This window comes from Penicillium griseofulvum (assembly GCF_001561935.1).
Source record: "Penicillium griseofulvum strain PG3 chromosome Unknown contig_11, whole genome shotgun sequence".
Lineage (NCBI taxonomy): Eukaryota > Fungi > Ascomycota > Eurotiomycetes > Eurotiales > Aspergillaceae > Penicillium > Penicillium griseofulvum.
In genome coordinates this window covers 893,665-919,369 of record NW_024467432.1, presented here as the reverse complement: position 1 = coordinate 919,369, position 25,705 = coordinate 893,665, and the positions used below count along the sequence as shown (strand labels likewise).

Sequence of the window (25,705 nt, the reverse complement as noted above, 5' to 3'; positions counted from 1 at the left end):
AGCTATGTTCCTTATAGTCGGAGAATTGTGGCGTTCAAAGTGGGGGACATCTCATCGAAGGAGAATCGGCGTTTCGCCGATTCCCCGATTCTCCAGATTTCTCTTCACATTTCCCCATGGGACAATTCCCCGCAAAAATGAAAATAACATTTCTCTGTCAAGACATTTAGGGCTAACGGAATGCATAGGATTCGTTGTCTCCACCCAGCCGTCTCTTCTATAAGAAGTGCAAGGAAGCCTTCGGGTTAAGACCTCTCTTTCGATCATAGGCAAGCTTACTTCATTTGTCTCTTAGTCCAACTAAAGTCTGCAATCATGGCTCCTGCTGCTGCCCATGCTGCCGAGGGCATTATATCGTCTATTGACGTGAACTCTATGCCGCCTTTCTGGAGACGAAAGAATGGCATTCTACTATACTTTCTGCTCACTTCGTCCCTATTAGCAAGTGCGGCTCTCGGAATTGATGGAGTGAGTCACAATGTTTCGATACTAGAGTGGTTTTACTAACGATCTATTGCAGTCCATGACAAATGGCATGCAAGTCTTGGAATCCTGGCAAGATCGATTTGGACATCCAGAAGGCGCAACATTAGGTTTCTTTGGAGCTTCTAATGCCATTGGGGGCGTCATCCCATTTATCTTTCTCGGCTGGATTGGTGATAAGTACGGTCGTCGCTTACCCACTGCCTTGGGATCCATCATTATCATCACTGGTGTGATTGTTGAATTCTTTGCCACTTCTTTGAACATGTACATTGGCGGCAAGATCGTTTTAGGCATCGGATCTTCGCTCATACAGATGGGCGCACCCGTATTGATTACAGAGCTGTCCCATCCAAAGGAAAGGGTACAGATCACCACTTTCTACAACACCTCCATCGTTCTTGGATATGTGATTGGAGCCTGGGCAACATTTGGATGTTACAGGATCACCAATCAGTGGTCATGGCGGCTCCCTACTTTGATCCAGATTATCCCCTCGGCCTACCAATTCTGTCTGATTTGGTTCTGTCCTGAGTCTCCCCGATGGTTGATTGCAAAGGGTCGTATCCAAGAAGCCCGACAGATCCTGATCAAGTTCCACGGTGAATGCGACCCCAACTCCGAGCTGGTTGCTGTGGAGTGTACCGAAATCCAGCAGGCCATTGACAAGGAAGCAGAGAACAACATGAGCTGGAAGGACTTCTTCTCCTCTCGCGCCAACCTTAAGCGCCTGTTCCTCTGCTTTGCTACAGCAGTTTTCAGTCAGAGCTCGGGAAACCTGCTCGTCTCGAATTACTTAACTCAAATCCTGAAAGACACGGGCCTGAAGACCCAGTCCGAAATTACGCTTATGAACGGAATGGTCACTCTTTGGCAGTATGTTGTCGCGATATTTGTTGCACTAGTCGTCGATAAATTCCGCCGTCGGTTCTTCTTTCTTACCGGCTCCGGTGGTGTTGTTGTCACATTTGTCGTGTGGACAATCGCTGCCCAGCAGTACCTTGAGCACAACTCTTTGGTGGCCGGCCGTGTTGTGATTGCCTGCATCTTCTTCTTCCAGGCGTTCTACACTTTCGCGTGGACCAATTTGATTGTCACATATCCGCTGGAGGTTGTGACTCTTCAGATGCGTGCCAAAACATGGGCATTCGTTCTTCTCACCATTCAGGTGGCGTCTATCTTCGGAAGCTATGTGAACCCCATTGGCCTGAAGTCCCTTGGCTGGAAGTTTTACATTTACTACTGTGTCTGGGTGCTTGTCGTCTTCCTCGTGGTCTACTTCTTCTTCGTTGAAACCGCCGGTCCTACGCTTGAAGAACTGGCCTATCTGTTTGAAGGTGAAGACATCAAACGTGGAATAGTCGACAAGGTTGCAAAGCAAAAGGAACAAGTACAATATGAAGAACATGTGGAGAACAAGTCGGCGTGAGATACTGCGTTTGCGACGGTTAAACCATGACGAGCATTAAGATACATAATTCTTTAAAATAAAGATACAACTAATTACAACCGATAATTATCAGAAACAAAATCAAGCACCTTAGATCGTAGCAAATTCCATGTTAGCTTCAACTGAGACACTACTAACCAATGATAAGCTCTAGGGCAGCCATTTTGCGAGGAGCTGCATGCTGTGGCCTTCGGCTTCACCAAGAGTCCTATAGGCCGGATAGTCGCTTTTGAAAGGATAGGGAAAGCTCGAATGTGGAGTGTCTGTACAGCCGGGGCTAGGCGACAATGTTTAATGACTATAGTTGGTGTGGATAAATATCGTTTTCTAAAACGATCTACAAAAGCCAAGGCAATAGAAGAAAAACCATCATTACATCCATTATCAAGATCAACATCTGACCACGCTCTAAGCACTCCGCGCCCTTTTGCTGAAACACTAGTCGTGTGGCTTAACGAGTTCAAAAAGAGACCTCGGGGATTCAAAATGCCCCAGACCAGAATTTAAAAATCTGCCGTTCGCCAGGAAGATAGGATAACAGCACATGCAAGAACCAATGACCAATATTCATGTAAACCGGTGTGCGTGACCACAGCAGAGGTGGAAGGAAGATGCAAGGCATAAGAACAAAGATATGTTGTAGGAAATAAGACAACATGGCATCTAAGTCAACTTCTGCTTGATGAAGAATGACCGCAGGTGCGAGAGCTGCCAGGCGCATGCGGCGGACAACACAGCGAGCTGAATAAGAGTCCAGCGCACAACACGCGAGTTGGTGGTCTCAGACTGGTCACGGAATTCAGACTCACGTTCCTGAAAAAAAAAAGAACATTAGTATACGCGCTTCAATCGTCCATAGTCCAGCCTTGGGTTAGTTCTGGGGTAATCCTTACCCGCTGGTACACCTGCTCACGACGGATATCGTGCAAGCGGCTGTTCAGATCCTTGACACGCTGCACAATATCCTTCATCTTATCCTTGTCCTCGGTCTCAATCTTGCTGGTCTCACCGATTGCAATGTCAACGGTGAGCTTGACGGCACCTCGAGAGTTGGACATCCAGCCGGATGTAGCATCCGTCTCTGGAGTGAAGCAGATTTTGTGCTGGCCGGCATCCGCGGCAGAGAAGTGGAAGCGACCGGAATGGCTGTCACGCTTGGAGACGACGCGGTGGTCATTGTCGAAGGTCTCGTCAACGGTAATGTGGACCTTCATTGTGTGGTCAATCGCGTAGGTGCCACTCGAGGGATTAATGATTTCTGTCTCATAGCGGCCTATGGTTTAACCATCATATATTAGCTTAAGATCCCTTCACAAAGGCGCTAAAGATTGGTGCGTACCGGCCACTAGAGTATCCTTAGGCAGGTCCTCGAAGAAGCACTTTGTTTGCCGGCCCTCCATGTAGAAGTACAGGGCATTTGTTGGGAGAAGGAGAGAAAAGAAGGAGAGTAAAGTCAATGCTGACGCCAGCCATGACGAAGATGCCCCAGGGAAAACCATGATGAGGAAATGAGGAATTGGATAGTCGCACGGCCACGTCCTCTCTGTGAAGGTGTCAACATCAGGGACCGTGGCTTCTCACCGCCTGCCGTCTCCGGAATGTCTCCCTTTCCGCCGGGAAGCCTCTGTCGATGTGATCTTCAATTTTGACATTCACTAGTCTTTATATCATCAAACAAAAGCCGCTTTTATCTTTTCTGTCGTCGCTTATAAAACCTTCAATCATCAAATACTGAATAAATCGTTCCTTGGTGTCGTATCTGGGAAGATAACCACTCCGCTCCAACCGCCAATATGGCCGCGGCCGATGTTCGCGACATGCTGGACTTGCCCGCAGAAGGGCAGCCCAGACCACACAAGAAGCAGAAGGTGGTCGAAAAGCGACCAGGTAGGTGTCACGGGATCTATTAGGAATAAGATGAATTACTGACAGTCTCCCGTTGCAGAGGGTATTACACGTGAATTGTACGCGCTACTGGGCGAAAGAGCGCCACCAATCGCCATTAATGAAAACAAATACAAGGGCCGTCCGAAATGGATGAACAAGCTGCGCGTTCGACCATGGTATGTTGAAGATGCGGCTCTTTGGAGGTCCCGAATGCATGCTGACATTGAATCCCGTGTAGGAGCATGGCACCGTTTACAAACAATGCTCGTTCTGACGGTCTGGTTTTGAACCACTGGCAGAGAAAACACGAATCGGCGCGACCACCTGTACCCACACCTGCACCCGCACCTGAAGACGCCCAGATGGAAGTGGATCAGCCCAAGGAGGAAGGGACAGAGGACGTATCGAAACAGCCAGAGCAGGAATATGCCTTCGCCAAGTACAACGTCAAACCGCGTTTGCCTCGTCGATACACAGATGACGAGTACAATCGACATCTTAAAAGTGATGACTGGTCACGGGAGGAAACGGACTATCTGATGGATCTTGTCACTGATTACGACATTCGCTGGGTGCTCATCGCAGATCGTTATGACTACCAACCACGAATGGACACACAACCCGACGCGAATGCACTTGTGCCCGCAAAGCACCATCGGACAATGGAGCAAATGAAGGCCCGATACTATACCATTGCTGCAACAATGCTCTCACTGGAGCACCCACCCTCGGAGATGTCAGAGGTCGAGTTCGAGTTACATGAGAAGATGCTCAAGTTTGACCCCGACCGAGAGCGCGACCGCAAAGAACTAGCCGCTCTCCAGCTCAACCGCACAGCTGACGAGGTCCGCGAGGAGGCAATGCTACTCGAAGAATTGAAGCGCATCACAAGCAACGAGCAAAACTTCATCACTGAACGCCGAGAACTCTACTCTCGCCTCGAGGTTCCCATCAGCGTCGGCAACACCACAATGTATCAGTCCAGCGCAGGTCTTTCCCAGCTCCTGCAGACGCTACTACAAGCCGACAAGAGCAAGAAACGCCGCTCCATCCTCGGCGACGGTGCCATCCCAAGTCCTGCTGGTCAGACTCCGACCACCGCGGGAGGCCTGGGTCGATCCGAAACCCCTGTCACACAGGCAAATAAGAAAGGGGCTATTCCATCAAAAGAAACCGGTCAAATGGTACGCACGCTCACTACAGCGGAGGAAGCCAAGTACGGCGTCCAGCACCACGAGCGTGTCTCAGCAGGCGTGCAATTCCGCAGCGACCGGGCCCAGAGACTCACTCAGGCCAAGTCCAACGTGCAAACCCAGAAACTGGCCAATGCTCTATCCGAGCTCGAGATCCCGGTTCGCTTGTTCATGCCCACCGAACGCGTATGCAAGGATTTCGAGAAACTCATTCAGTCTGTCAACATGCTTCTCGACGCCCGCAAGGTATCCGAAAAGGTTGAAAGTGAGATCCGTGTGCTCGAAGCCGCGAAGATGGAGCGCGAGCGCAAATCACGAGAAGCTGCTGGGATTTCGGGGCCAAGTGCTGACCCCGAACATCCCCATGTGAAAAAAGAGACTGAAGACGGCGACACCGGGGTTTTGGGACATTCTACTACTCAGAACCAAGGGGATGGCAATCACAAGCGGTCTGCTAGTGTGCTCAGTGGCGCAAGCGACAAGAGCAGCAAGCGGCAGAGGAGATAGGTGACTTGCTTCTCTACTGGTGATAACACTACACTCTGATTGTGTGAATGCGGGAAGTGTAAGATGTATTAGGGACCAATTACCCATATTTCTGTACGATTAATGACACCCGATTGGGAAGCATACTCATAATTAAACCAACTCCATCCCCGCGAGTAACAATAATAGCACAATTGGCCTCAAAGAGTTCGATAGCAGTGTTTTTATGCTCCAATCAATATTCTCTCATCACTCTGCCTCTGCTTCAACCACCAGACTTGTTCGGCTCGCCCACCGGCTTCCATAAAACGCCCCTGGCATCCCAATGCACTCCTGATACGCACTCGCAAGATCCTCTGCCACATCGCTTCTGGTAGAGTTTGCTCGCCCCAGGTCACTCGACGGACGCTCTTGGTACTGTACTGACGATTCCTGAGATGGTTCCTTTGGACGGGGATTCGAACGTCTCTTGCTTTCTCTGTTCCTAGAAAACCTTGGCATCCAACGTCCACTCCGAGAGCGGAAAGGTTCTCCGTTTAGCCTGTCCACACTCCTGTCATTCGACGGATCGAAGTACATGGAGGGCCGACCGTTGGTCTCCTCGATGGAGCGGCGGCGTCCACCGAGTGGCGATGCATCTGGAGTACAGACATTGCGCCCATGGGTTGAATCGTCGTACTTTTCTGATTGTGACTGTTTACGTGTTGACCGGCTGGCTTTCGCCCACCGACTTAAGAACGTTTCATCGACATCTTCGATATAAAAGCTCCTTGCAGAACTCGGCGTTTTTGCAGAAGTTGGCGTCTTTGCAGAAGTTGGCGACTCAATATGCTGCGCGCGGATCGAGCTTGCAGGGCGGGCTTCGCCTACACCCATTCCTTCAGCAGCCACATCCACTGCCAGGGGTGCGTGCCTATTACCTCGAAGTGAGTGACTTTTCATTCTGGCCCACATCGTTGGTGTCAAAACGGGTTCACTTTTAGCATTCATAGGACTTCTCATCATAGGAGACTGCTGGGTGTCAGACCTGTTGGAACCACGGTCAGAAGTAAAATTCTGGGCTGATGATGCCAGGTCGGATTGACCTCCAACTGTTGTAGGATGATCCTCAGCATTGTCCACCAAGTTATACCCATAGCCCATTCGCCGTCCCCCGGTCATCCATCCGGGACTGACTCTGCGATGCGGACTGGCACCGTTGACGCCGTTGGAAATACTAGGGAGCTGGGGTGACTCCCAGTTTGCCGCATCAAGTTGCTCAACAAACTTGCTTTTCAGAACCTCGCCGGCTGGATCCTGTTCACTTTGGACTGGGCCAGTCCCAGCTATCATTTGTGAATGAATATTGGGTAGGCTATCCATTGCATTCGCAGCATGGACCCTCAGTGATTGAACGGCAGATGCCCCCCGTGAAGGGTTACTGCTCTGGCGTGAATAAAAAGAGGATGCATCTCGTTGGTGATGGATAGGTTGCTTCTGGGGGTCTGAACCCGCGACTGTTGATTCTCTGGATCTCTCATAGGGTTGAAAGTTCTCTTGCGACGCCATTTGTGGGCCATACCTATTCGCACGTGGCAGTTCCGACATGGACGGATTAGCTGATGGCGGTTCGGAACCCATACTTGTCCCCGCGAGTCTGTGCGAAAGATCTAGATCACCAAGATGCGGTACTCGGGAATCGGAGTGTGTCCCCGGAGAACTCGTTGGATGTCGTGTTTTGGGAATCACAATTCCAGGGTTTTCCCTGGCTAGCGACGCTGATGATGCCGCGCGATAACCATCAGGGTTTGACCCCATATACTGAGCCCAGTCAGCCACACCATTTTGAAGGTTCTCACCGCTGTTGCTGCCTAGGCAGGCATCTCGAGATCGGAGATGGTCTTTATTTGCTGGAATCAAACCTTCTTGACCGGTATGCAGACTTGGAAGAGATCTCGTAGACATGTTTCGCTCGCCCGACTGCTGATTTTTGAAGGAAGTCACGGACTGGCTACCTGTGCGTTGGGTTGCATAGGTAGGATGAGCTGGGCGCCCCCTCAGACTTCCTGGTGGCGTGGGTATATAATGCATCCCAAAGGGAGTTCCTGGGGTGTCGGATTGGTCATGGTTTCTATCATTTGTCCACAATTCCATATCATTCCGCTCACGGCTGCACTCTATTAGATCATGCAACCCCATTCTGCGAAACGCTGGGTTTCTGGGCGGCACTCTCATACGGTCGACATGCTGAGGACTCCCAATGTATTGGGCATCACTGTCGTACCCTCGTGCGCTCATCAGACTGCTTCCCATGTCTCCGACCATTGATAATCCTGCAGATGCTTTTGATACATTTGACCTTAGCTTGAGAGAAAAGGGAAAGATGGTGGTGCGGTGTTCGGCAGACTGTCTGGATTCTCTCGAGAATCGATGGCGGAGCCGTGAGAGACTTGTAGATTTCCGTCTCGGATGGCGAACGGGAGTTGCCGTTAACCCTGGCGAAGAGTCTGCGGCATCTTGAGTTAGTCAGGGCAACATTCAAATCAAGGATAGGACTGAGTCTTGCCTCGGCCTTGTTGCCTGGGACCATGCACATTCTCCATTTGGCTATCTTGATATGATCGTGCAAAGTTACTTGGGGAGCTAGCTCGGTGTCCCCTTCGGAGACGGGGACATATAAGAAAAAACATTTGTCCATGGAATGTTTACAAGACGAACTTCTACGTATTCGTAAATGTCTTCTTAAGGGCATGTTGGGGAAGGCACGATCGACAGATGTTGTGCCTTCCATTTTAGAATATTTCGAGGTCCCGAGGTCGCTCTTTCTGCTTATTAGGATGGTTTGGATCCATGGATTAACTTAACTGAAGTGGTTTTGGCGAGCTTACTTAGAACTCTCCAATTCCCAGGCTCTAAAACATTCTATACCTTGTACACAACTAATGCAGATGCAACATCTGATTATAATATTTCATAGCTCAAGTTCAATACATCCAACCGATACACATCTGAGTAACATGAGAAACAAGGCATCTACTAGTACTCATGTTGAAGCAATGGCCCCCTAGGTATGTGTGTAGGTAAATCTAGAATGCGTTAGAGTTCTCAGGATCTACCTAGTGGATACCATTACCCGATACATGCTAGTTCCGGGAGTGGGCCAGGCACGGGCCACACCTAGATTCCCGTACGGCATAACCAGGCGATCAGCGAGTAGGTACCTATAGTATACCTAGGTAGCTACGGAGTACTACGTTTAAGTTATAAATGCAATCATCACTGCTTCGAGGTCAAAGTCAAACCGTCAACTTCGACTTGTTGGCCGTATGTTCTGGGGTTTCACAGTATGTACAGTATGGATGTTTAACAGCATACTATATCCTGCAGTGTAACACACTTGCAGGGAAAAAACCAAGTAAATCCCGAATCTGCGGGCCCAGCCTTCTATAATAAGCGGCCGAACACCACTCTTACACTGCCCCACAAATTGCTGAAGGTCATCTTTTAGTACAGCAAAGGGTCTGAGCACGTCGATAGTAACAATTTGAGCTGGATGCATTCATCTATTTAACTAAACATGTGAAAGGAACAGTTTGAGAGAAGCCGGATATTCTTGAAAACAGGTGTTCCATAGCCTAATTGACGATAACACCAGGTACATCGGAATATTACTTAGGCAGGTCCAACTGTAGAAACACGTCTCTAAATTGGTAAATATCCGACAACTCGGGTTTCCCGCCAATTGTATCATCAAATAGACTGCACTGGTGTTAAACTGAGGGTGATCACTACTCATTTGAAGTTTTCCTGCATATGCGTATGCCTAGTCATTTCCTTAAAGCTCCCTTACATTCACAAACTGGTTTCCCAAGCCACAATGGTACGTCATAAATTGATCGGAATGTAAGAAGTGTCCTCCAATTGAGACTTGACATACAACTCCACCGCAGTTTGGGCATCACAAAACAGAGCAATTGCCTGTATTTGGGACTAGTCAGTCTCGCCTGGGCAGTGAACGCAAACTTGGAATATATTCTCACCTGTGCTGTCTTAAACTGCGCCTTTCCACCCTCACTTGCAGCAAAATAAACCCGGTATTGACTCTCGGAATCAATGTATGATGGATAACCGACAGGAGTTGGGACCTTGTCGGATTTCCCAAATAAGGACATGTTCTCCACCTCCTCCTGCGGTCTTTGGGTAGCTGCCAGATCCTTCAGAACGCCGGGTGCTATGGTCAGTGCGTCAATCCCAGCGAGCATAATCAGCTCATCGAGACTCAGTGTTACACAAGCTTTCAGTCGTGTGGGCATAGAATTCTGACGGTAGAAGTGTTGTGCTTGCACACATACACCGAGAATGGGATTGTTGTCCTTGTATCTAGCAAGGAATCAGAAATACACCCATTTTCGGAGATACCTCTCACTCACCCCTTGTAAGTTTCGGTTTTGAGCTCATGCACAAACGGTGAAATTGATATACAGCCGGCTTCGCCCGCAAGGATCGCCTGTTCCATAGAGAAGAGAGTCGTGGCCAAAGTCTTTATTCCGCTTTGCTTGAGCTGACGTGCGGCTTGCATTCCCTCCCATGTTGCTGGTAGCTTGGTAACCAGACGAGACGTGTCAAAATTGGGGTCAATGATTTGGCAGATAAGATGGAGACCTGGAGAAAGTGAATCAACATCTTTTTTCTGACGTAGAACCTGAGCGGTATGATCATACGCTGAGCATTTGCAAATATTGCTTCGGTGTTGTAGGAGTAGTTGGGATTGACCATAACATGCACATTTCCATGAACAGTCTGGATGACTTCGAGGGCCAGCTCAATTCCCTAGATTGGTCAACTTTCGACATTTGTGCCATGCAATGTGCTGAGCACCTACCACAACCTCCACGGCAAGCTCCTCAAGGGTGATAGTGGCAAACTGTGGGTGGATCGTGGTCGCTAGCGCTAGTGATCTCTGCAACACAGCGCTTCTGTTAGGCTTGACGATCTCTGCTTGAATCTCAAACTGGTTTTCTAATTAGCACATATTTGCATAGAGTATCTCGCCCCTTCTCATACCTGATTTCCCGTTACGTCTTGAAAAGGTCCGATCTCTTTGGAAGCTGACATGAAAAACCCATTAGTCTTTTGCCCAACGCAAGGCAACAGATTTTCCACCTTCAGCATCGTATGTATCAATATCCACCTGTGTTCGTGAGCGAAGATAGTCGAGTAAGTTTACAGTGGCCATGTTATCTGTCGAATCGAGCGGTAAGTATAATCGACTGTGAAATATATCAACACTATACACCTTTCTGCTGGTTTGGAAGAATAAAAGAAGAGATTATACGACTTGAGTCAAGTTGATTCAAATTCGGTTCAACGAGAAGAGCCGACATTTAAATAGGTTTCGAGGAATAATTGGTATACAGAAAGACCTTTGTTTCACCAGTGACATAATTCAATTCGCCTTTTGCCTGTAGACAGTGGATTCGGTCATGGATCCCAGTTGCACTGCCTCCGCGTCTTCGAGGTAACATGAAACGTCCGATTAAAGGTTGGAAACCCAACTAGGAATATCACGAGTAGGGGCTATCAACCCCATTCGTAGTGTGTGTAGAGTGTGGGACTTTCTAAGATCTTCCAGTCTCCACTCGCCGGCTCTTCGGAATCGCAGTTTTCCCCCTCGCTCATTTTATATTTTAATTCTTCCGTCAACCCGAAGCCAACCCATGCACACGGAGATGAAGCATATCGAGCTACAGAACACATCCTGCGCTCTAAGTGGGCCGTATAAGACAATTTCCCACTCTGATGCTAACTATGTAGTAGTCTACTTCGAACTCGGCATTGCGCCGAAGAACTAAAACGGTTCAAGGACGGTGTAAAAACAAGAAGTCTTCCATATACTCGTAACACTGTCTATTACTGACCAGATATTCATTCGTTATTCCATGATAAAAATCTCCGCCAGCAGCATGGTCCCTCTCTACTAGTTTGTCGCTCTAGCTGCTCTCGCTCTAGCAGTTGAGTCCTCACCATAATGCTGGACCTCAATCCATAACAACACAATCGCCTGCCACAGCAGTGCCCCCATCACCTTCAGTTTCGACTTGAAATCAACCACCAACTGCCCAAACTGGCGCGGCAAGATCGAAAAATGTCAATCCTAGGTTATTTTTAAAAGTTTTACTTATATTTATACAATTGTATGCAAGAATCGTTTTTGTTGGCCTCATTGGAGAATCGCGATGGTTTGTGATTTGGTTACGGCTTGGTTAGAAATCGCAACCACTACGGGTTGGTTTCTGGGGGCAAGGTTTGCCTACAATTGCGATTTTTGGCGCACTCTAGTGTATTTAGTGGTTGGCTCTTAGCCCTGTGTACCCTGCGGGGCACCATCGATTGCGGACGGGTAGTTCCGTAACGGCAAGTATAACCTAAACGTGACCAGTAGGTAGTGCATAAAGAGATATACTATAATAGTGACCAATTATAAGAACTTTATGTTTCTCATGATAGCCGAAGCCCTTTTTCGATAAGTAATAAGCATGATAGGCCAAGACCCTTCTAATTATAATATATTTCTAAAAAAAAAAAAAACGAATATTATAAAGGGTCTGTGCGAGGAGCTTTGACTCCTTTTGGATGATATCCGGGACTTCCTCGGCGGCTAGCTAGACACGACGAAGAAATCAAAAGGGGGTTAAATGTCCTTTTTCTCCATCCTTTTTCTCCACAAACATCATCATTGTCAATACCCCTTCTAAAGAGGCATAGTCATCTTCACAATGGCGATGTCGATGGCCGTCTCCGCCAGCCCTAATATAACAAGCTATTTCAACCGGGGACCGCTGACAACCACCTTCACCCCGCCGACGACATGCCTCCAGACCTTGTCCATTAATTCTTTTTATGTGGGGGGCACGCCTACGACCGCCACATTCTACGGGAACTGGTTTGGGTTTGAGACGGGTTACTCATGCTTACCCACAGGCACTATGCCTGGCACTCTACTGGCTTCCCCGACATACTGGGGTACATACTGGTGTAAGAAAGCATCTGAAACTTTCCGTAAAATTTTACTTATATTATGCTTCGTAGACTCCCCGGGTCTTTACTGTCCGACTGGATGGACTACTGCAGGCGAATTGGCTGCATCATGGAATGGTTTACATGTGACCGGCAGCACAAGTGGTGCTATTTGCTGTCCGTCGTAGGTTTTCTCTTCTCTATGGGACCGAGCAATGCTGACACTATGTAGGAGCATGAGCTTTTACGCGACGGGCCATCAATGTAGGGAAGTTCTATCAGAAAAAGACACCATCACAATTGAAACGTCCGGTGTAGTGGTCACATCTACCCTGGCAACACCAATCACTATTTATGCGGACGGAATCCCACTCATCTGGGAGAAGTCCGATCTCCCAAAAACAACAAGCGCATCAACAACACCCTTGTCAACACAAACATCAACCGCAATCGGTGCGACAGGATCAAACTTGCCTAACAATAATAGAAGTGGTGGCTTATCAGAAGGAGCCAAGATCGGCATTGGGATCGGGATCCCGATGGCGGCCATTGCGATAGGGGTAGCGATCTTTTTCTATTTCCTCAAACGACACAAACCGGCCAAGGAGGAACCTCATGCAGAGTTATATGATTCTCCACGAGGTCTCTCGGAGCTCGCGACTAAAGAGAATTCTGAGCCATTTGAGCTTGGTAGTAGGGGAGATCGCTCGGAGCTTCCTTCGAACACTGTGACTCATGTGCATGAATTGGCATGAATTGTATACCGGTCTTAAGTTGCGTCTTTAAACGAAAATCGAAGGCCTCTGGGGCCCAGCCATGTCTAGGCTCTGTCTTGTGTAGATCATATGTGATATTGTTATTGTTACAGCTTGTGGCAAATCTGCCAGGAATTCCCCTCCAACCACCTGCAAAGTTCCCAGATGTAGTCCATGTCCGTTGATCCGTCATTGCCTCGGCTATGAAGGAAGGTTAGGGTGGTTCGTATAAAGGGTGAAAGCTTTGGTATAGAGGGTATACTCACTGCTTGGTGGACTCAGATACCATCCCATAAAACCAGTAAAACTTTGTATCGAGGTGTTGAACGCCGTGGTCGTGCCATGAATCCCAGAGGCGTCGTCAATGTGACGGGCCTAAGATTATGACGATCGCTCTCATAGACAGTCTCTAACAATTGCTCGGCAGGCCCTTCGATGATCGTGACTATGCATATACTAAACGGCCTAAGTTAGTCGGCGATATTTTGGTCATACCTAGAGTCGTTTTCGCTACTCTTCAAAACGGAAATCTAACTAATTAAGGTAATATTCTTATAACCCATTATTACGAGTAGACCTTGCTAACTCCTATAGGAGTGGTCCCATGGGACTATCCTACTAGGGGTGCTACTACTGGCAGGGGTACTGCTGAGATCAACCTTTGTACTCCATTTAACGTAGTCCAGAACTGATAGGATAAAATCGGAGGCTAAACATAGTAGGGGTAGAATACTAGCGCTAGTACCAATTACCATATAGATATCATAAAGCTAGGTAAGCACCTTACGGTATGAGAGCTCCTTCTCATTACTAAGAAATGCCTACGCAACAAAGAAGGTCCTACTAACTAAAGATAACCCTACGATATTAAGAAGCGGTATCTTCCACTTATTGGTTTTATACGTACAGTCTATCCATAGGATATATAGATAGGCCTATAGTAATTAAATACTAGTTTTGTATGTTAAGAAAAGGCAGCTAAGCGAGTCATTATATAAATTAACTTTATATCTAATAACCCAAGACCCATTCTTAGGAAGATCGATAAGAAGAGCTGGTTATAGGAGAGCCACTATCGTCTTCGCCCCCCATATCTACCAAACGTTCTCGCCCCGACGCCAAGAGAATGCTGCTTCAGGAATTCTACTGTTCCTGTGTTTGATTTGTTAATTAGCCTGATTGGTTGCTAACCTTACCATGTTTTCCGTATTTTATGCGTCATCTACGCTGACCCGATGACTCCCTAGAAGCTCGGGAAGTTTATCGACTGTCCTAGACTTTGTCTTTTCCGGGGATACACTATACATCTTCAGGAATCTAGACAGTGGATAGTAGAGACAGAGTTGAAGAATACAAGTTTGCAGAGGAAGGTTCTCTATTATCATCCTATAGCGATGTCATAAATTTCCGACTCGATGTACTATATATTACTTCTAGATATATAAACTGCCTCAATATCGGCAGGTCAGCTATATAAATTATTCAGATTCTTAACTATCCTATTATATCTTTTCAAGCTTTTTATACCTATACTGAAACCCTAAATGACGGTGACAAGTGATCGTGATGACAAACGTCGAATTTTGTACAATGAGGGCTGGTCCGTTATTTATGGTGACCTTATCAACGAATGGGACGTAATCACAGGCATTGCTTCTATCCCTTTCGGCGCTACTGGTGCCTGGTTTTCCCAGCAGGTTCAAGCTCAACTGCAGAAATTCCAACAAAGCCTAAGTGATGTCTCCGATGATATCGTCAATCAGGCAAGAGACTACCTAAAAGATCTGTTACAACACAAAAACACCGGCGAGAGAAACTTTGATGGATTAGGGGTAAAAGTTGGAATCCTCACGTACGAGCGTCGGCTGGAAGCCTTTGGGGGGTGGACAAAGCTGCCAGACAATTATCAGCCGTACTTGGCTCTGCGCATTACCAAGCCTATGACACCGATCGGGCCGCCCATAACCACAGAAGCCAAAAACCGACCCACGCCATCCGGCGTCAATCTTGGCTCCCGTCTCAAAACAAATGGCCAGACAATGAATGAAGGTGATTATCTTCAATCGGATAATGGTTTTTATCGGTTCATCTGTCAGGGTGATGGAAATATTGTTCTGTATGGGCCTGGAAACTCAGTTGTCTGGCAGTCACATACCGATGGGAGAGGTTATCCACCTTTTCGCATTGTCGCGCAGGCAGACCGCAATATCGTTCAATACGACAGAAACAGTACACCGTCTTGGAGGACAGGAACCGGTATAGCGGGATCTGACCATCCCGAATGTGTTCTTGTCCTCCAAGACGATCGGAATTTGGTTTTTTATGACCCAGCGGATCATTGGAAGGTTTTATGGAGCACCAACACAGCAACATGACCGTTTACGTCAGGGATGTGATTTTTGCTACTCAAATTGGAAACTGGATTCTTGCGTTCCACACAGAGATAGCACTAAGCTGCTGAACCAACACCAAGTGTCATTCATACTGGTTGACTTTAAATATGGAAGGAAGGACTCAACGAAGATGTGATACTATGTAGGTAGCTTCAACTTTTACCATATGAACAAGAATATAATATTTACTTCCTATTAACATCTAAACAAACAACTTGGCTCTTATGAATATATTCACATCATCAACATATAATTGAATTCCATCACGTCCACTATCGTGGTGGAGCTCATACTCATCAAATAAACCGGCCAAATTCATTTCAGTTCTATCTGTGATCAGCCGGGGGCAACTCATATAGACGAGGAGTTTGGATAGCGCTCAGTTCGTGCAGTTGCTTATGAGTTTCCGTTGCGTATTCCGTAGAGTGCTGTTGTGGGTATCCCGCGGAATATTGCGGTGGATATCCCATGCGCTGATGGGGTGGATACCCCGTGAATTATTGTAGTGGCCGTGGAGGACCGTAGGCCATAAATAGTAGCTCTTGTGATAATGAGGTTTGCTTTCGCTTTTGGCGATAGGCCCACCGCACGATGAAGGCTACAATAACCGCGACGCCTGCAACACCACCAACGACGACACCCGCAATCCATACTTTGTTGGAACTTGCTGTTGTTGGGGCCGCAGGAGGTGTTGGTGATTCACTAGTTGATGAATCTGCAGTGGATGGAGGCTTCGTCAGAGCTGGAGTAGTTGTGGGAGATTGACCGGTCTGTGACGCCGTAGTAGATGGGGTCGGAGTGGAGATGGGGTCGGAGTGGAGGCTGGGATTGTGATTAGTCGGGGTATTCGATCTATAGATCTTGTGACCCAAAAGGATCGTGGTGGGGTGTAGTACTTGACTCAGTTGTTGTTGCTGGTAATTCACGATAAATTGTGTTTGCCCTCCAACGAAAAGCACAAAAGATATTCCTCGCAGAGGGTGTTGCATAAGGGAATGTTTGGAAAATGGTCATAGTGACACATGTAGCGCTGCCACTATAGAAAGGAACAGGGTCCAAAGTCAGTCTTCAAATTCATCGGCTGCAATATACTATTGGTTCGGAACTCACCAATAACCTGAAGCGCCATCATCATATGTGATATTGCCACTTTGCGCTCAGAATTGTTGACCGATCGATCCGCTGAAGCATTCGTTCGAGCTCATTATTTCGAAACGCGACCAGATATCGTCGAAGTTTATGAAGCCCTTCCGATCGCAATCCTACGTGCGGACCTGTTCCGTTACTTAGTTGTTCTCGCCGAAGGTGGAATTTGGGGAGACTTAGACACTTCGTGCGAGAAAGAAGTCTCCGAGTGGGTACTCGAGGAATACCGAAATGAGAACATCGACATGATTGTCGGATTGGAGTTCGATTTCGAATGGCGAGGACCGGAAACAGAAGTGGCTTCCCAGTTCTGCAATTGGATATTTGTCGCGCGGAAGTCGTCGCGCAATCTTCAAATTGTTGTCGACACTGTTGTCAAGACCTTAAAGGACATTGCCCAAAAGAATTCCGTGGGCATCGAAGGGATTACTTTAGAAATGCTTTCGGACGTCGTCAACGTGACGGGGCCTAAGAATATGACGATCACTCTTATGGACAGTCTCCAACAATTGCTCGGTAGGCCCGTCGATGATCGCGACTATGCACATACTAAACGGCTCAAGTTGGTCGGCGATGTTTTTGTCATGCCTGGAGCCGCTTTCGCCGCACTTCAAAACGGAAACCGGACCGATCAAGGTGATGTTCTTGTGACCCATTATTATGAGGGCTCGTGGAAGAAGGAAGACGTAGAAGCGAAGGGGCGGAAAAAAACAGAAACAAGAGCAAGAGAAGTAGAGACAAGAACAACAGCAACAGTAACAACAGCAACAACAGCAGGAACAGCAGCCACCATCATCACCACCACCTACTGTGACCTGAAAAGAACGAGCGAAGGGCATCTAGTCGCGATCCCTAACTAGTCTTTTCTTTCTTTCCTCCCCTTCTTCTATTTTCCTAGATGGGATATTATTTTTCGTCAACAGCCCAAAATCCCAGGATTTGAGATTGAAAGAAGAAACTATGTAACTATCATCATCAGGCGTTTTGTCTATTTCCGGGGTTTGCATGGTATTAGCATGGTGTATGTATCAAGTCTTATGTTTTTCCGTTTACAATTTTCAATCGCTCATCAGCAGAAATCTAAATATCTATCACTCGGAGAGATCACACTGCGACTGACGACCGTATCTGCGAAATGGGCGTTTCCGAACAAGAGCGACCACACGGTCCACACGGTCCACACAGTCATAGGTATTGCCGCCATAGGTATTGATAGTCTCGTATTGCCAAGTTTCCAGTTTTTAGGCGCCGAGGGGTAGTATACGGCAATTCAGAACTTCATGCTCGACGCAAATAGGAATGGAAGCGCCGGTGGCGTTCGAACCAAGTACATAATTGAATTGGGGCAATGGGGCCGAGGAGCCCCCACCTGGGACCTGTGCAGCAATGTAGGCTGACTAAGGCGAAACCAGCGACCTCGGGAGGCTCCCGAGGTCCACTTTTGCCCGAGCTTTATGGATCTGTCGCCGACGTGTGGAGTACAAGAGCAAGAGAGTGGTCAATCAACGGCAAGACTAGCAGGTAGAATTATTATATTGCTAATGGTAGATACAGTGGATTCCATAACAATAGGTTTATTTCAGCACTAGATCAACATACACCAGGAAGCAAGTTTGGTAGTGAGGTGGCTTCACGTGACACTCACCCACCCTAGGTAGGTCGATATGTATATAACCTTAGGATTAGAAGGTGGATCAGTCGCAGTCGGATGCCGGCTCAGGGGAAGATCCGTTGTTGTGACCGGTGGAGCTGTACTCCACTTACAACTTTACTCTATTTAGTCTACGGAGTGACCACTATCATCTTCGAAGGTGAACACGCTTGTGCGAAGTAATCTCATTACGTTTTCAAAGCTTGACTCTTCAGACAAGAGGGTGACAGCGAGATCTGCCATCTAAGCATTATATTTGAACTCGATGACCAGCAAAGAGACAAGGCAGTGGTGTTTCAAAAATTCCCAAGCGGGCCCGAAGGCTCGCTTGAAGTAGTCAATTGGTAGTTTTCAACTAGCAAAAACACGATCTCGGATATTTCCTCACTGATACGTGTAAAGCCCGTGCACTGGGATGGAGAGGAAAAAGAAGAAGAGGAAGTTCTGGGAGCAGGTAGGGGGTATTTATACCTCTTCGACTGACCGCCTCGCTGGCGGTCAACCCAGGCAAGTCGCTGCTTCCTATCTAGATATAATTGTGTAGAATAGGCAGTCGGATCTGGCACGTGGTATATTTGTATCTCTCACTCTGCTTTCCATTTCCACCTTGGAAAGTTTCTTCCTTTGTAAAGCACGCGTTGTTACACAAACCCTCTCACATCTCTGATCATCAGGTACATATTCTCATCGATATGCATGATCACAGCTGACCATCATACAGCTAAGATGAAAATTTACCTTGTTCTAGCAGGTCTCTTCCTGCTGCTGGCTACTGCCATAGCCAGTGTTCCCATAATCGAGATCAAAGCAAGTATCATTAAGCCACCCAGAGATCCAAGCAACTAACGTGTCAATTCCCAGGGATCTAAGTTCTTCTATGCGAACAATGGATCGCAATTGTGAGTTAATAGAGTATTTTGAACCGTTTCAACTGCTAACCCCGTGACTAGTTACATCCGTGGCGTTGCTTATCAGGGTATGCGTCCTAGAGGATGCAGCTCTTCTCGTGGCCCCATACTGACCATTATCTAGAGGACTACAATGCTGGAGGAGCTGAAGGTACCGGTCAGTCGAGCGATGTTCATTACACCGACCCTCTGGCGGATGGTTCACACTGCGATCGTGATATCCCGTACCTTCAACAACTTCGGGCCAACGTTATCCGGACCTACGCTGTCAACCCAACCAAGAGCCACGATGATTGTATGAAAAAACTGGCTGATGCAGGAATTTATGTTATTGCCGATCTGTCATCCCCTCGGTTGTCGATTGTCTCCGATTCCCCTTCCTGGACCGTGGAACTGTACGATCGATACACTGCTGTGGTTGATTCCTTCCATCAGTATGATAATGTGATTGGGTTCTTTGCCGGCAACGAGGTGGTGGACAAAGCGAATCAGACAATGGGCTCAGCATTCGTCAAAGCAGCTGTGCGCGACATGAAAGCCTACGTCAAAGAAAAGGGGTACAGGAAATCCTTGGGCTTTGGCTACGCAACTACCGACCAGCCAGATTTCCGTAACAAGCTCACAGACTATCTCAGCTGTGGAGACCAGTCAACCTCCATTGACTTCTTCGGTTACAATATCTACGAGTGGTGTGGAGACAGCACGTTCCAGGGCTCCGGTTACAAAAACCTCACAGACCAGTACAAGGATTACCCTCTCCCAATATTCTTCTCTGAGTATGGTTGCAACACAATCAGGCCTCGAAAATTTGGCGACATCTCTGCGATTTTCGGACCGGATATGGAAAACGTCTGGAGCGGTGGTATTGTCTACATGTACTTCCAAAGTACCAACAACTATGGGCTCGTCTCTGTGGACGGGAATTCCGTCAGCACCCAACAGGATTTCAGCTATTACTCGAAGGCCATTCAAACTGCCACTCCCAGTGGTGTCAACAGCGGCAGTTATACCCCTACAAATTCTCCGCACGCTTGTCCCACTGCCAACGAAGTGTGGTTGGTAAAGTCTAGTCCCCTGCCACCTTCTCCAAATAAAGAGTTGTGTTCCTGCATGGTGAACAGTCTGTCGTGTGTGGCCAGTGAATCTCTGCATGCAGACCAGTACGGAGATTTGTTCGGCACAGTTTGCGGAAGTGACAAAACCGCCTGCGATGGAATTTCCCAGAACGCAACCACGGGGCAGTATGGTGCCTACAGTATCTGCACCAATAAAGATAAGCTTTCCTACGTCTTCGACCGCTACTACCAGGGTCAGAGGAAGGACCAGTCGGCGTGTGATTTCAAAGGGGCAGCGTTGATTCAGTCTGCCAAGGCTTCATCTAAACGTTGCGAGTCACTTCTCAGACAGGCTGGCACAGCTACAACGGACCAAGCCATAGGGGCAACGTCGTCCCCATCCAAGGGGGAAGGTGCGCGTGCGCGTGGGAGTGAGAAGAAAACCTGGTACAGTTACGTCGTCTGGGGGTTTTCTCTAGCATTATTTGCTATCGTGCATCAATATGTGCTTGATTGCACTATCAACTATTTGATTAATCGGTGATTCATGCCCTGTCCGTTAGGCTATCTAATGATAGCAAATAGTACCTGGAGTCCCACTCCTTCATGACTCTAATGAAACAAGATTGATATTTTAATCTTCCTGGATACCTAGACGTAGTGGTCACAATGACAATTTCTAAACATGAAGTAAGAGGTAGATATTGCACCATTCAGACTATGAATCTCTCTCCTAGGCACACTCATTACTATACGTGTCGATTGAAACCCAGTAAATTGCCGAGCGGGATGTAGATATGCTTAGTCAGTATTTCCCGCGCCCCACGTGGGGCCTAAGACCGGGGACAATTTTTTTTACAAAAAATTACAGATCTCCCTCACGTCCACGTCCTATCGCATTCCCCTCCTTGAACTCGTTATTTAATTTCAGACGTCAAGTCAAACACCACAAAAATGGGCAACGTAAGAAGAAACCACCCAGCCATACAGATGACGCCAAACCAGTCTGAGCTCTTTGTTTTGGCCCCTCAACACACAGTGAACTAACAATACTTGATAGGGAGCCAAGGCAAACATGAAGCGCGAGCGCAACGCTAAGGACACCAAGACCGCCAAGTCGCAGACCAAGAGCGTACGTCAACGTTGTTTTTGACGCCCGTATTGTCATTCCAGTCGCTGACCCAAATTCTTATCTAGAACGAGAAAGCCATGAGCATTCAGTGCCAGATCTGCAGACAGACTTTCCTCCAGACCACCAAGCCTCCTGCGTACGTGATCCCAGACATCCGTCCTTACAAATACCTTCGTTCCTGTCGGCATATATGGATTTCCTTACTAACATATACATTCGCGCATATAGCCTCCTCGAGCACGCCTCCAACAAGCACAACAAGGGTCTTCCTGAGTGTTTCCCCGGTATCAGCGCATAGACAACCATCCCGGCGGAACCGAAACCAATCTACTTTACGATATCACGGGTTAGCATGGCTTTAGGAGTTTTGAAAGCGAAAATATCTAGGAACTGGACTTGGGGGAGCGGACACTCTACGTAGGTAACTGCGTAGGTGTTGGGGAGATCTTTATGGGGCGGACATGCAATGGTGGCGTGGAGGCCCCTTATGGTTATAGACACAGTCGACTATACATATGATCTTTCTCTCCCTCCATGCTCATTGACTTTGCCCTGCAGTAACAATGGAAGGGGTGAACCTTCTGTGAATCGATACCTACACTTAGGTATTGGATATAGGCCACGGTTCTAGGCCTGCGGGTCGAAGAAAGCCATAGGGCGATTTCTTTTGGTATACTATAACACATTATACTGGAGAGATCTATAATCAGGTTGACACACACAGAGATGAGATCGCGGCTTTCACAGAAGTGAATATTACTACGGTTGAGCCATGGAAAAAAAGAATGAATTTATCCCCAATTCGGGGCGAGTATATTTAGATATCGACATGGTAGAAAATCTCCAACTATCGAAGTTATCTAACGGTAAAACCACCATCAACTCTAATATCCGCACCATTGATCATGCCGCTAGAATCCTATAGCACAAGTCAGAGTGAGAGACATGGCCCACCAATCCGATGAAACATACCTGGCAAAGAAACAGCACAGAATCAGCAACTTCCTCTGGAAGTGCAAACTTGCCTGTTGGTATACTCGCCAAGAAGGCCTTGCGAACATTCGCCTCCCCCCAAGCCTTTCTCCCAAGTTCAGTCCAAGCTACAGTCGGAGACACAGTGTTAGCCGTGATACCCCGACCAGCCCACTCAGACGCCATACTGCGCGTCAGACCCAAGAGTCCAGCTTTCGAGGCACAATACGCGCCATGTCGATGGAGCGCAGCATGTGCCGCCTGAGATGAAATACTGACGATTCTTCCAGGCGGTGGAGGACTCGGCGATGATTCAGCGGTCTTGGATGCGGCGAAATAGAGTCGAGCAAACGCCTGAGAGCAGAGCATCGGGCCGTAGATGTTAGTCGTGAGATGCTTTAGTGTTTCTTCAGGGGGTGTTATCTCCATGTCGCTGAGAGATACATATCCAGCTGTGTTGATCAGGATACTTGGAAAAACCCTTTCAGATGAAGAAGAGGTGGTTGGGTCAATTAATTGCTTCTCTAGAGAGTTGAAGGCCGCCTGCACAGAGTCTGGCGAGGTGATGTCGCATTCATAGGTGTGGACGCCATCTAGATTGCCGCCTGCACCGTACCCGGATTCGAGGAGCTCATCGCGACGTGCGGCTTCGAATGGTGCATAGAGAATGGCGATACGGGCACCTTGTTGTCTCAGCTTTTGGCCTATACTTGATCCCAGGCCGCCTGTGGAGAAGTTAGCTCTCGTCCGTGTGTTTATCTCGTGTCCGTACCGAGGCCGCCAGGCATGATAGCTAATCTGCGTGCGAATGCCATTGTGTACAGGGTTGGAAGAGTGGAAATGAGGGAATTTGTCAAAGAAAACAACAGTAGGAGCTTCAAGCTGTCGGACATTCTCCGTTGAGGGGAAGGTGAACTATTTTTGGAAGTGATCGTCTAGTATCCACCCCCACACTTGATATCCTCTTGGCAATGGGCCGGGGAAGCCCTAAAGGGAGAATGCTATCATGCTATTACATATATTGATAATTATAGAATGAATAATGGATTCTATTGGACTATCTGACGAGCTTACTATTTTTCACGATCACCTCATCAGAGACATATTGCATCAATATCCCATTTCCTCGGCATCTATTACTCCGAATCCTATTTACCTATCTTTCTTCTCTCCTACATGAATATCAACATCATCCAAAACAGCCCGGTTCTCTTTTGCCGCCGCAAGTCGAATGCTCTTTAGTTTCCTGGTATCAACATCCACCTGCCAGGTAAAACCCCAAGTAATGAGGTTCATAATGATAGCCATACCAACAAATCCCATCGCAATTCCAAAGGAGGTTGTATATCGTGGTGCAAACCGAGAATTAAATAGCTGAGATCCCACGGCTCCTCCAATCTGGCCGTAACTATTCGCAAATGCGATTGCAAAGGCAGATCCTGTTGCGCCCTCGGTTGTCTGGACTCGCCAGGGCCACATCATTGTATACCTGATTTGTCTTAGCACAATGGAATGAAGAATAGAATGCTTCATTCAGAGTGCACCTACCATGCAGTCGAGAAACCTCCCGCTACGATTGTTGCAGCATATACACCACCGGTGTTTGGGAAGGCATACAGCACGCCATAGCATGCTTGAATGACAATCATGAATCCAAGTGGTATGGCTGGTTGAGGAATACGCCCGCTATCTGCGAAGATACCGAATGCGACTGTCAATATTACTGCAAAGACTGCAGATGGGATGTTAAGAAGCTGGGCTTCACCCATGGACCTTTGAGCTTTGTTAGAAACTGCATTGTGCCCGTCAAGTTGGAATAACTCACGTGAATCCAAGATTTGAAATAACTGTTGGTTGGTAGAATGTCAGTCCCGTCGTGCCAATAGTAAAGAAGGCCCAGCAGAAGAGGAACAGCCAGATCCGCTTGTTCTTCAATGTTGTTATTAGTTCGCGCAGATTGAAGTTAGCCTCCGCCGCTCGAGGAGAGTTGCTCGGTAAGCGGGCTTGAGTAAAGGACTTTTCTTTTTCGGACAACCAGGATGCAGTTGAAGGAACTGTGGAATTGTTGGTTACGCCTAGGATTGAGAATTCAAAGGACTTACAATCAGGTAGGAAAAAATAGGTGAAGATCCCCAGTAAGACCGTGAAGATTCCTTCCGTTAATATCAGCCTAAGAAACATTGTTAGCATACAATTAGTCTTTCTTGAAGGGAATCAATACCATTTCCATCCAGATAGACCACCAGCGATGACACCATTAAAAGCAAATGCAAGGACGCCACTGATTACAGTACTAAAGTTCCCAAGTATAGTGACAAGAACTATCCTTGGAGCAACCTCATCCGGTCTATACCAATAGCATAGCTGTAAAAGAATTCCTGGCCACAGGCCAGCCTCAAATAGTCCAAGGAAGAACCGGACAGCATATAGACCCTGCCTGTTTGTCACGGCTGCATGGCAACAGAGAACAATACCCCAAGATACCTGTAAGTGACTATTAGTGCCAACCCAACTAGAGGTGGAATAGCTCAATGTACCATAATCCGAGCTTGCCAAATCGAAGGTCGCACACCCTTCAACAAAAGGTTGGATGGGGCCTCTGCAAGAATGTAAGGGACCTCCAAGGGATTAGTACAACCTTTGAAATGACGATTTGGTCTGAGTTATCTCACATAATACATAGTTGTAACCAGATTATACTGATCTGAAGTCATTTTCAACTCTGTCAAGATGTTATGGGGTGTGTCTTTATCCATAATACGGGCGTATGAGACCTAAACCATTGTGGTCAGTGATCTTTCACCAGCGTACTCCATAGATAGTCTTACATTGGTGAAATCCACACTTTTTACCATATACATAACGGCCAAGAGTGGTATCAGATGCCAATCAATTCGTCGTAGAAGCTTTTTTTCCTCTGCACTGCTGAGCGTTGCACGTGCTCGCATCAGCGTGGGATCATAGCCGGGGATGAGCTCTTCATCAAAGGATTCCGGAGTGCGATCACCATTGCGGTTGACATAGTGTACGTTGCTTTTTGCCGGAATCGGTGTTTTATCGATAGAGACCGTCTGAATTTTGCCTTTCTCTGCTATCTCAGAGGACATAGCAATCACTGATCAGCGTCCTTTGTACCTGGTTCATAAAAAAAAGGTGCCGCTGGAGCAATAGCAATAATGTAGAGGGATATCTAGTCTG

At 47.5% G+C, this 25,705-nt stretch overlaps 11 protein-coding genes across 11 annotated transcripts; 7 read left to right on the top strand and 4 right to left on the bottom strand.

The window, feature by feature from the left end:
- Positions 1-315: 315 nt before the first annotated feature.
- On the top strand, positions 316-1,912 carry PGRI_088640 (putative MFS hexose transporter; the record flags this gene model as incomplete). Its single annotated transcript, XM_040796578.1, has 2 exons — positions 316-468; positions 521-1,912. The coding sequence occupies 2 exons, from the start codon at positions 316-318 to the stop codon at positions 1,910-1,912; spliced, it is 1,545 nt and encodes a 514-aa protein (XP_040651116.1).
- A 684-nt stretch (positions 1,913-2,596) lies between these two features.
- PGRI_088630 (p24 family protein) lies at positions 2,597-3,432 on the bottom strand (the record flags this gene model as incomplete). The annotated part of the gene is made up of 3 exons (XM_040796577.1): positions 2,597-2,746; positions 2,827-3,206; positions 3,273-3,432. 3 exons carry the CDS (start codon positions 3,430-3,432, stop codon positions 2,597-2,599), a joined length of 690 nt encoding a protein of 229 aa, XP_040651115.1.
- Positions 3,433-3,726: 294 nt separating this feature from the next.
- Positions 3,727-5,520, top strand: PGRI_088620 (SANT/Myb-like DNA-binding domain-containing protein; the record flags this gene model as incomplete). Its single annotated transcript, XM_040796576.1, has 3 exons — positions 3,727-3,820; positions 3,879-3,996; positions 4,059-5,520. The coding sequence occupies 3 exons, from the start codon at positions 3,727-3,729 to the stop codon at positions 5,518-5,520; spliced, it is 1,674 nt and encodes a 557-aa protein (XP_040651114.1).
- Positions 5,521-5,748: 228 nt separating this feature from the next.
- Positions 5,749-6,831, bottom strand: PGRI_088610 (uncharacterized protein; the record flags this gene model as incomplete). Its single annotated transcript, XM_040796575.1, has 1 exon — positions 5,749-6,831. One exon carries the CDS (start codon positions 6,829-6,831, stop codon positions 5,749-5,751), a length of 1,083 nt encoding a protein of 360 aa, XP_040651113.1.
- A 2,532-nt stretch (positions 6,832-9,363) lies between these two features.
- PGRI_088600 (Aldolase-type TIM barrel) lies at positions 9,364-10,650 on the bottom strand (the record flags this gene model as incomplete). The annotated part of the gene is made up of 6 exons (XM_040796574.1): positions 9,364-9,456; positions 9,519-9,858; positions 9,909-10,140; positions 10,200-10,308; positions 10,361-10,489; positions 10,543-10,650. 6 exons carry the CDS (start codon positions 10,648-10,650, stop codon positions 9,364-9,366), a joined length of 1,011 nt encoding a protein of 336 aa, XP_040651112.1.
- A 1,604-nt stretch (positions 10,651-12,254) lies between these two features.
- PGRI_088590 (uncharacterized protein) lies at positions 12,255-13,250 on the top strand (the record flags this gene model as incomplete). Its single annotated transcript, XM_040796573.1, has 3 exons — positions 12,255-12,513; positions 12,568-12,679; positions 12,728-13,250. 3 exons carry the CDS (start codon positions 12,255-12,257, stop codon positions 13,248-13,250), a joined length of 894 nt encoding a protein of 297 aa, XP_040651111.1.
- A 1,544-nt stretch (positions 13,251-14,794) lies between these two features.
- On the top strand, positions 14,795-15,625 carry PGRI_088580 (uncharacterized protein; the record flags this gene model as incomplete). The annotated part of the gene is made up of 1 exon (XM_040796572.1): positions 14,795-15,625. One exon carries the CDS (start codon positions 14,795-14,797, stop codon positions 15,623-15,625), a length of 831 nt encoding a protein of 276 aa, XP_040651110.1.
- Positions 15,626-16,234: 609 nt separating this feature from the next.
- Positions 16,235-17,649, top strand: PGRI_088570 (uncharacterized protein; the record flags this gene model as incomplete). Its single annotated transcript, XM_040796571.1, has 2 exons — positions 16,235-16,337; positions 16,805-17,649. The coding sequence occupies 2 exons, from the start codon at positions 16,235-16,237 to the stop codon at positions 17,647-17,649; spliced, it is 948 nt and encodes a 315-aa protein (XP_040651109.1).
- A 1,517-nt stretch (positions 17,650-19,166) lies between these two features.
- PGRI_088560 (glycoside hydrolase family 72 protein) lies at positions 19,167-20,947 on the top strand (the record flags this gene model as incomplete). The annotated part of the gene is made up of 4 exons (XM_040796570.1): positions 19,167-19,226; positions 19,302-19,339; positions 19,391-19,416; positions 19,473-20,947. The coding sequence occupies 4 exons, from the start codon at positions 19,167-19,169 to the stop codon at positions 20,945-20,947; spliced, it is 1,599 nt and encodes a 532-aa protein (XP_040651108.1).
- A 410-nt stretch (positions 20,948-21,357) lies between these two features.
- On the top strand, positions 21,358-21,833 carry PGRI_088550 (uncharacterized protein; the record flags this gene model as incomplete). Its single annotated transcript, XM_040796569.1, has 4 exons — positions 21,358-21,366; positions 21,464-21,535; positions 21,601-21,671; positions 21,764-21,833. The coding sequence occupies 4 exons, from the start codon at positions 21,358-21,360 to the stop codon at positions 21,831-21,833; spliced, it is 222 nt and encodes a 73-aa protein (XP_040651107.1).
- Positions 21,834-22,391: 558 nt separating this feature from the next.
- Positions 22,392-25,614, bottom strand: PGRI_088540 (putative short-chain dehydrogenase/reductase; the record flags this gene model as incomplete). The annotated part of the gene is made up of 9 exons (XM_040796568.1): positions 22,392-22,454; positions 22,508-23,422; positions 23,684-23,996; positions 24,056-24,280; positions 24,333-24,561; positions 24,610-24,677; positions 24,729-24,854; positions 25,187-25,281; positions 25,336-25,614. The coding sequence occupies 9 exons, from the start codon at positions 25,612-25,614 to the stop codon at positions 22,392-22,394; spliced, it is 2,313 nt and encodes a 770-aa protein (XP_040651106.1).
- Between the last annotated feature and the right edge of the window lie 91 nt (positions 25,615-25,705).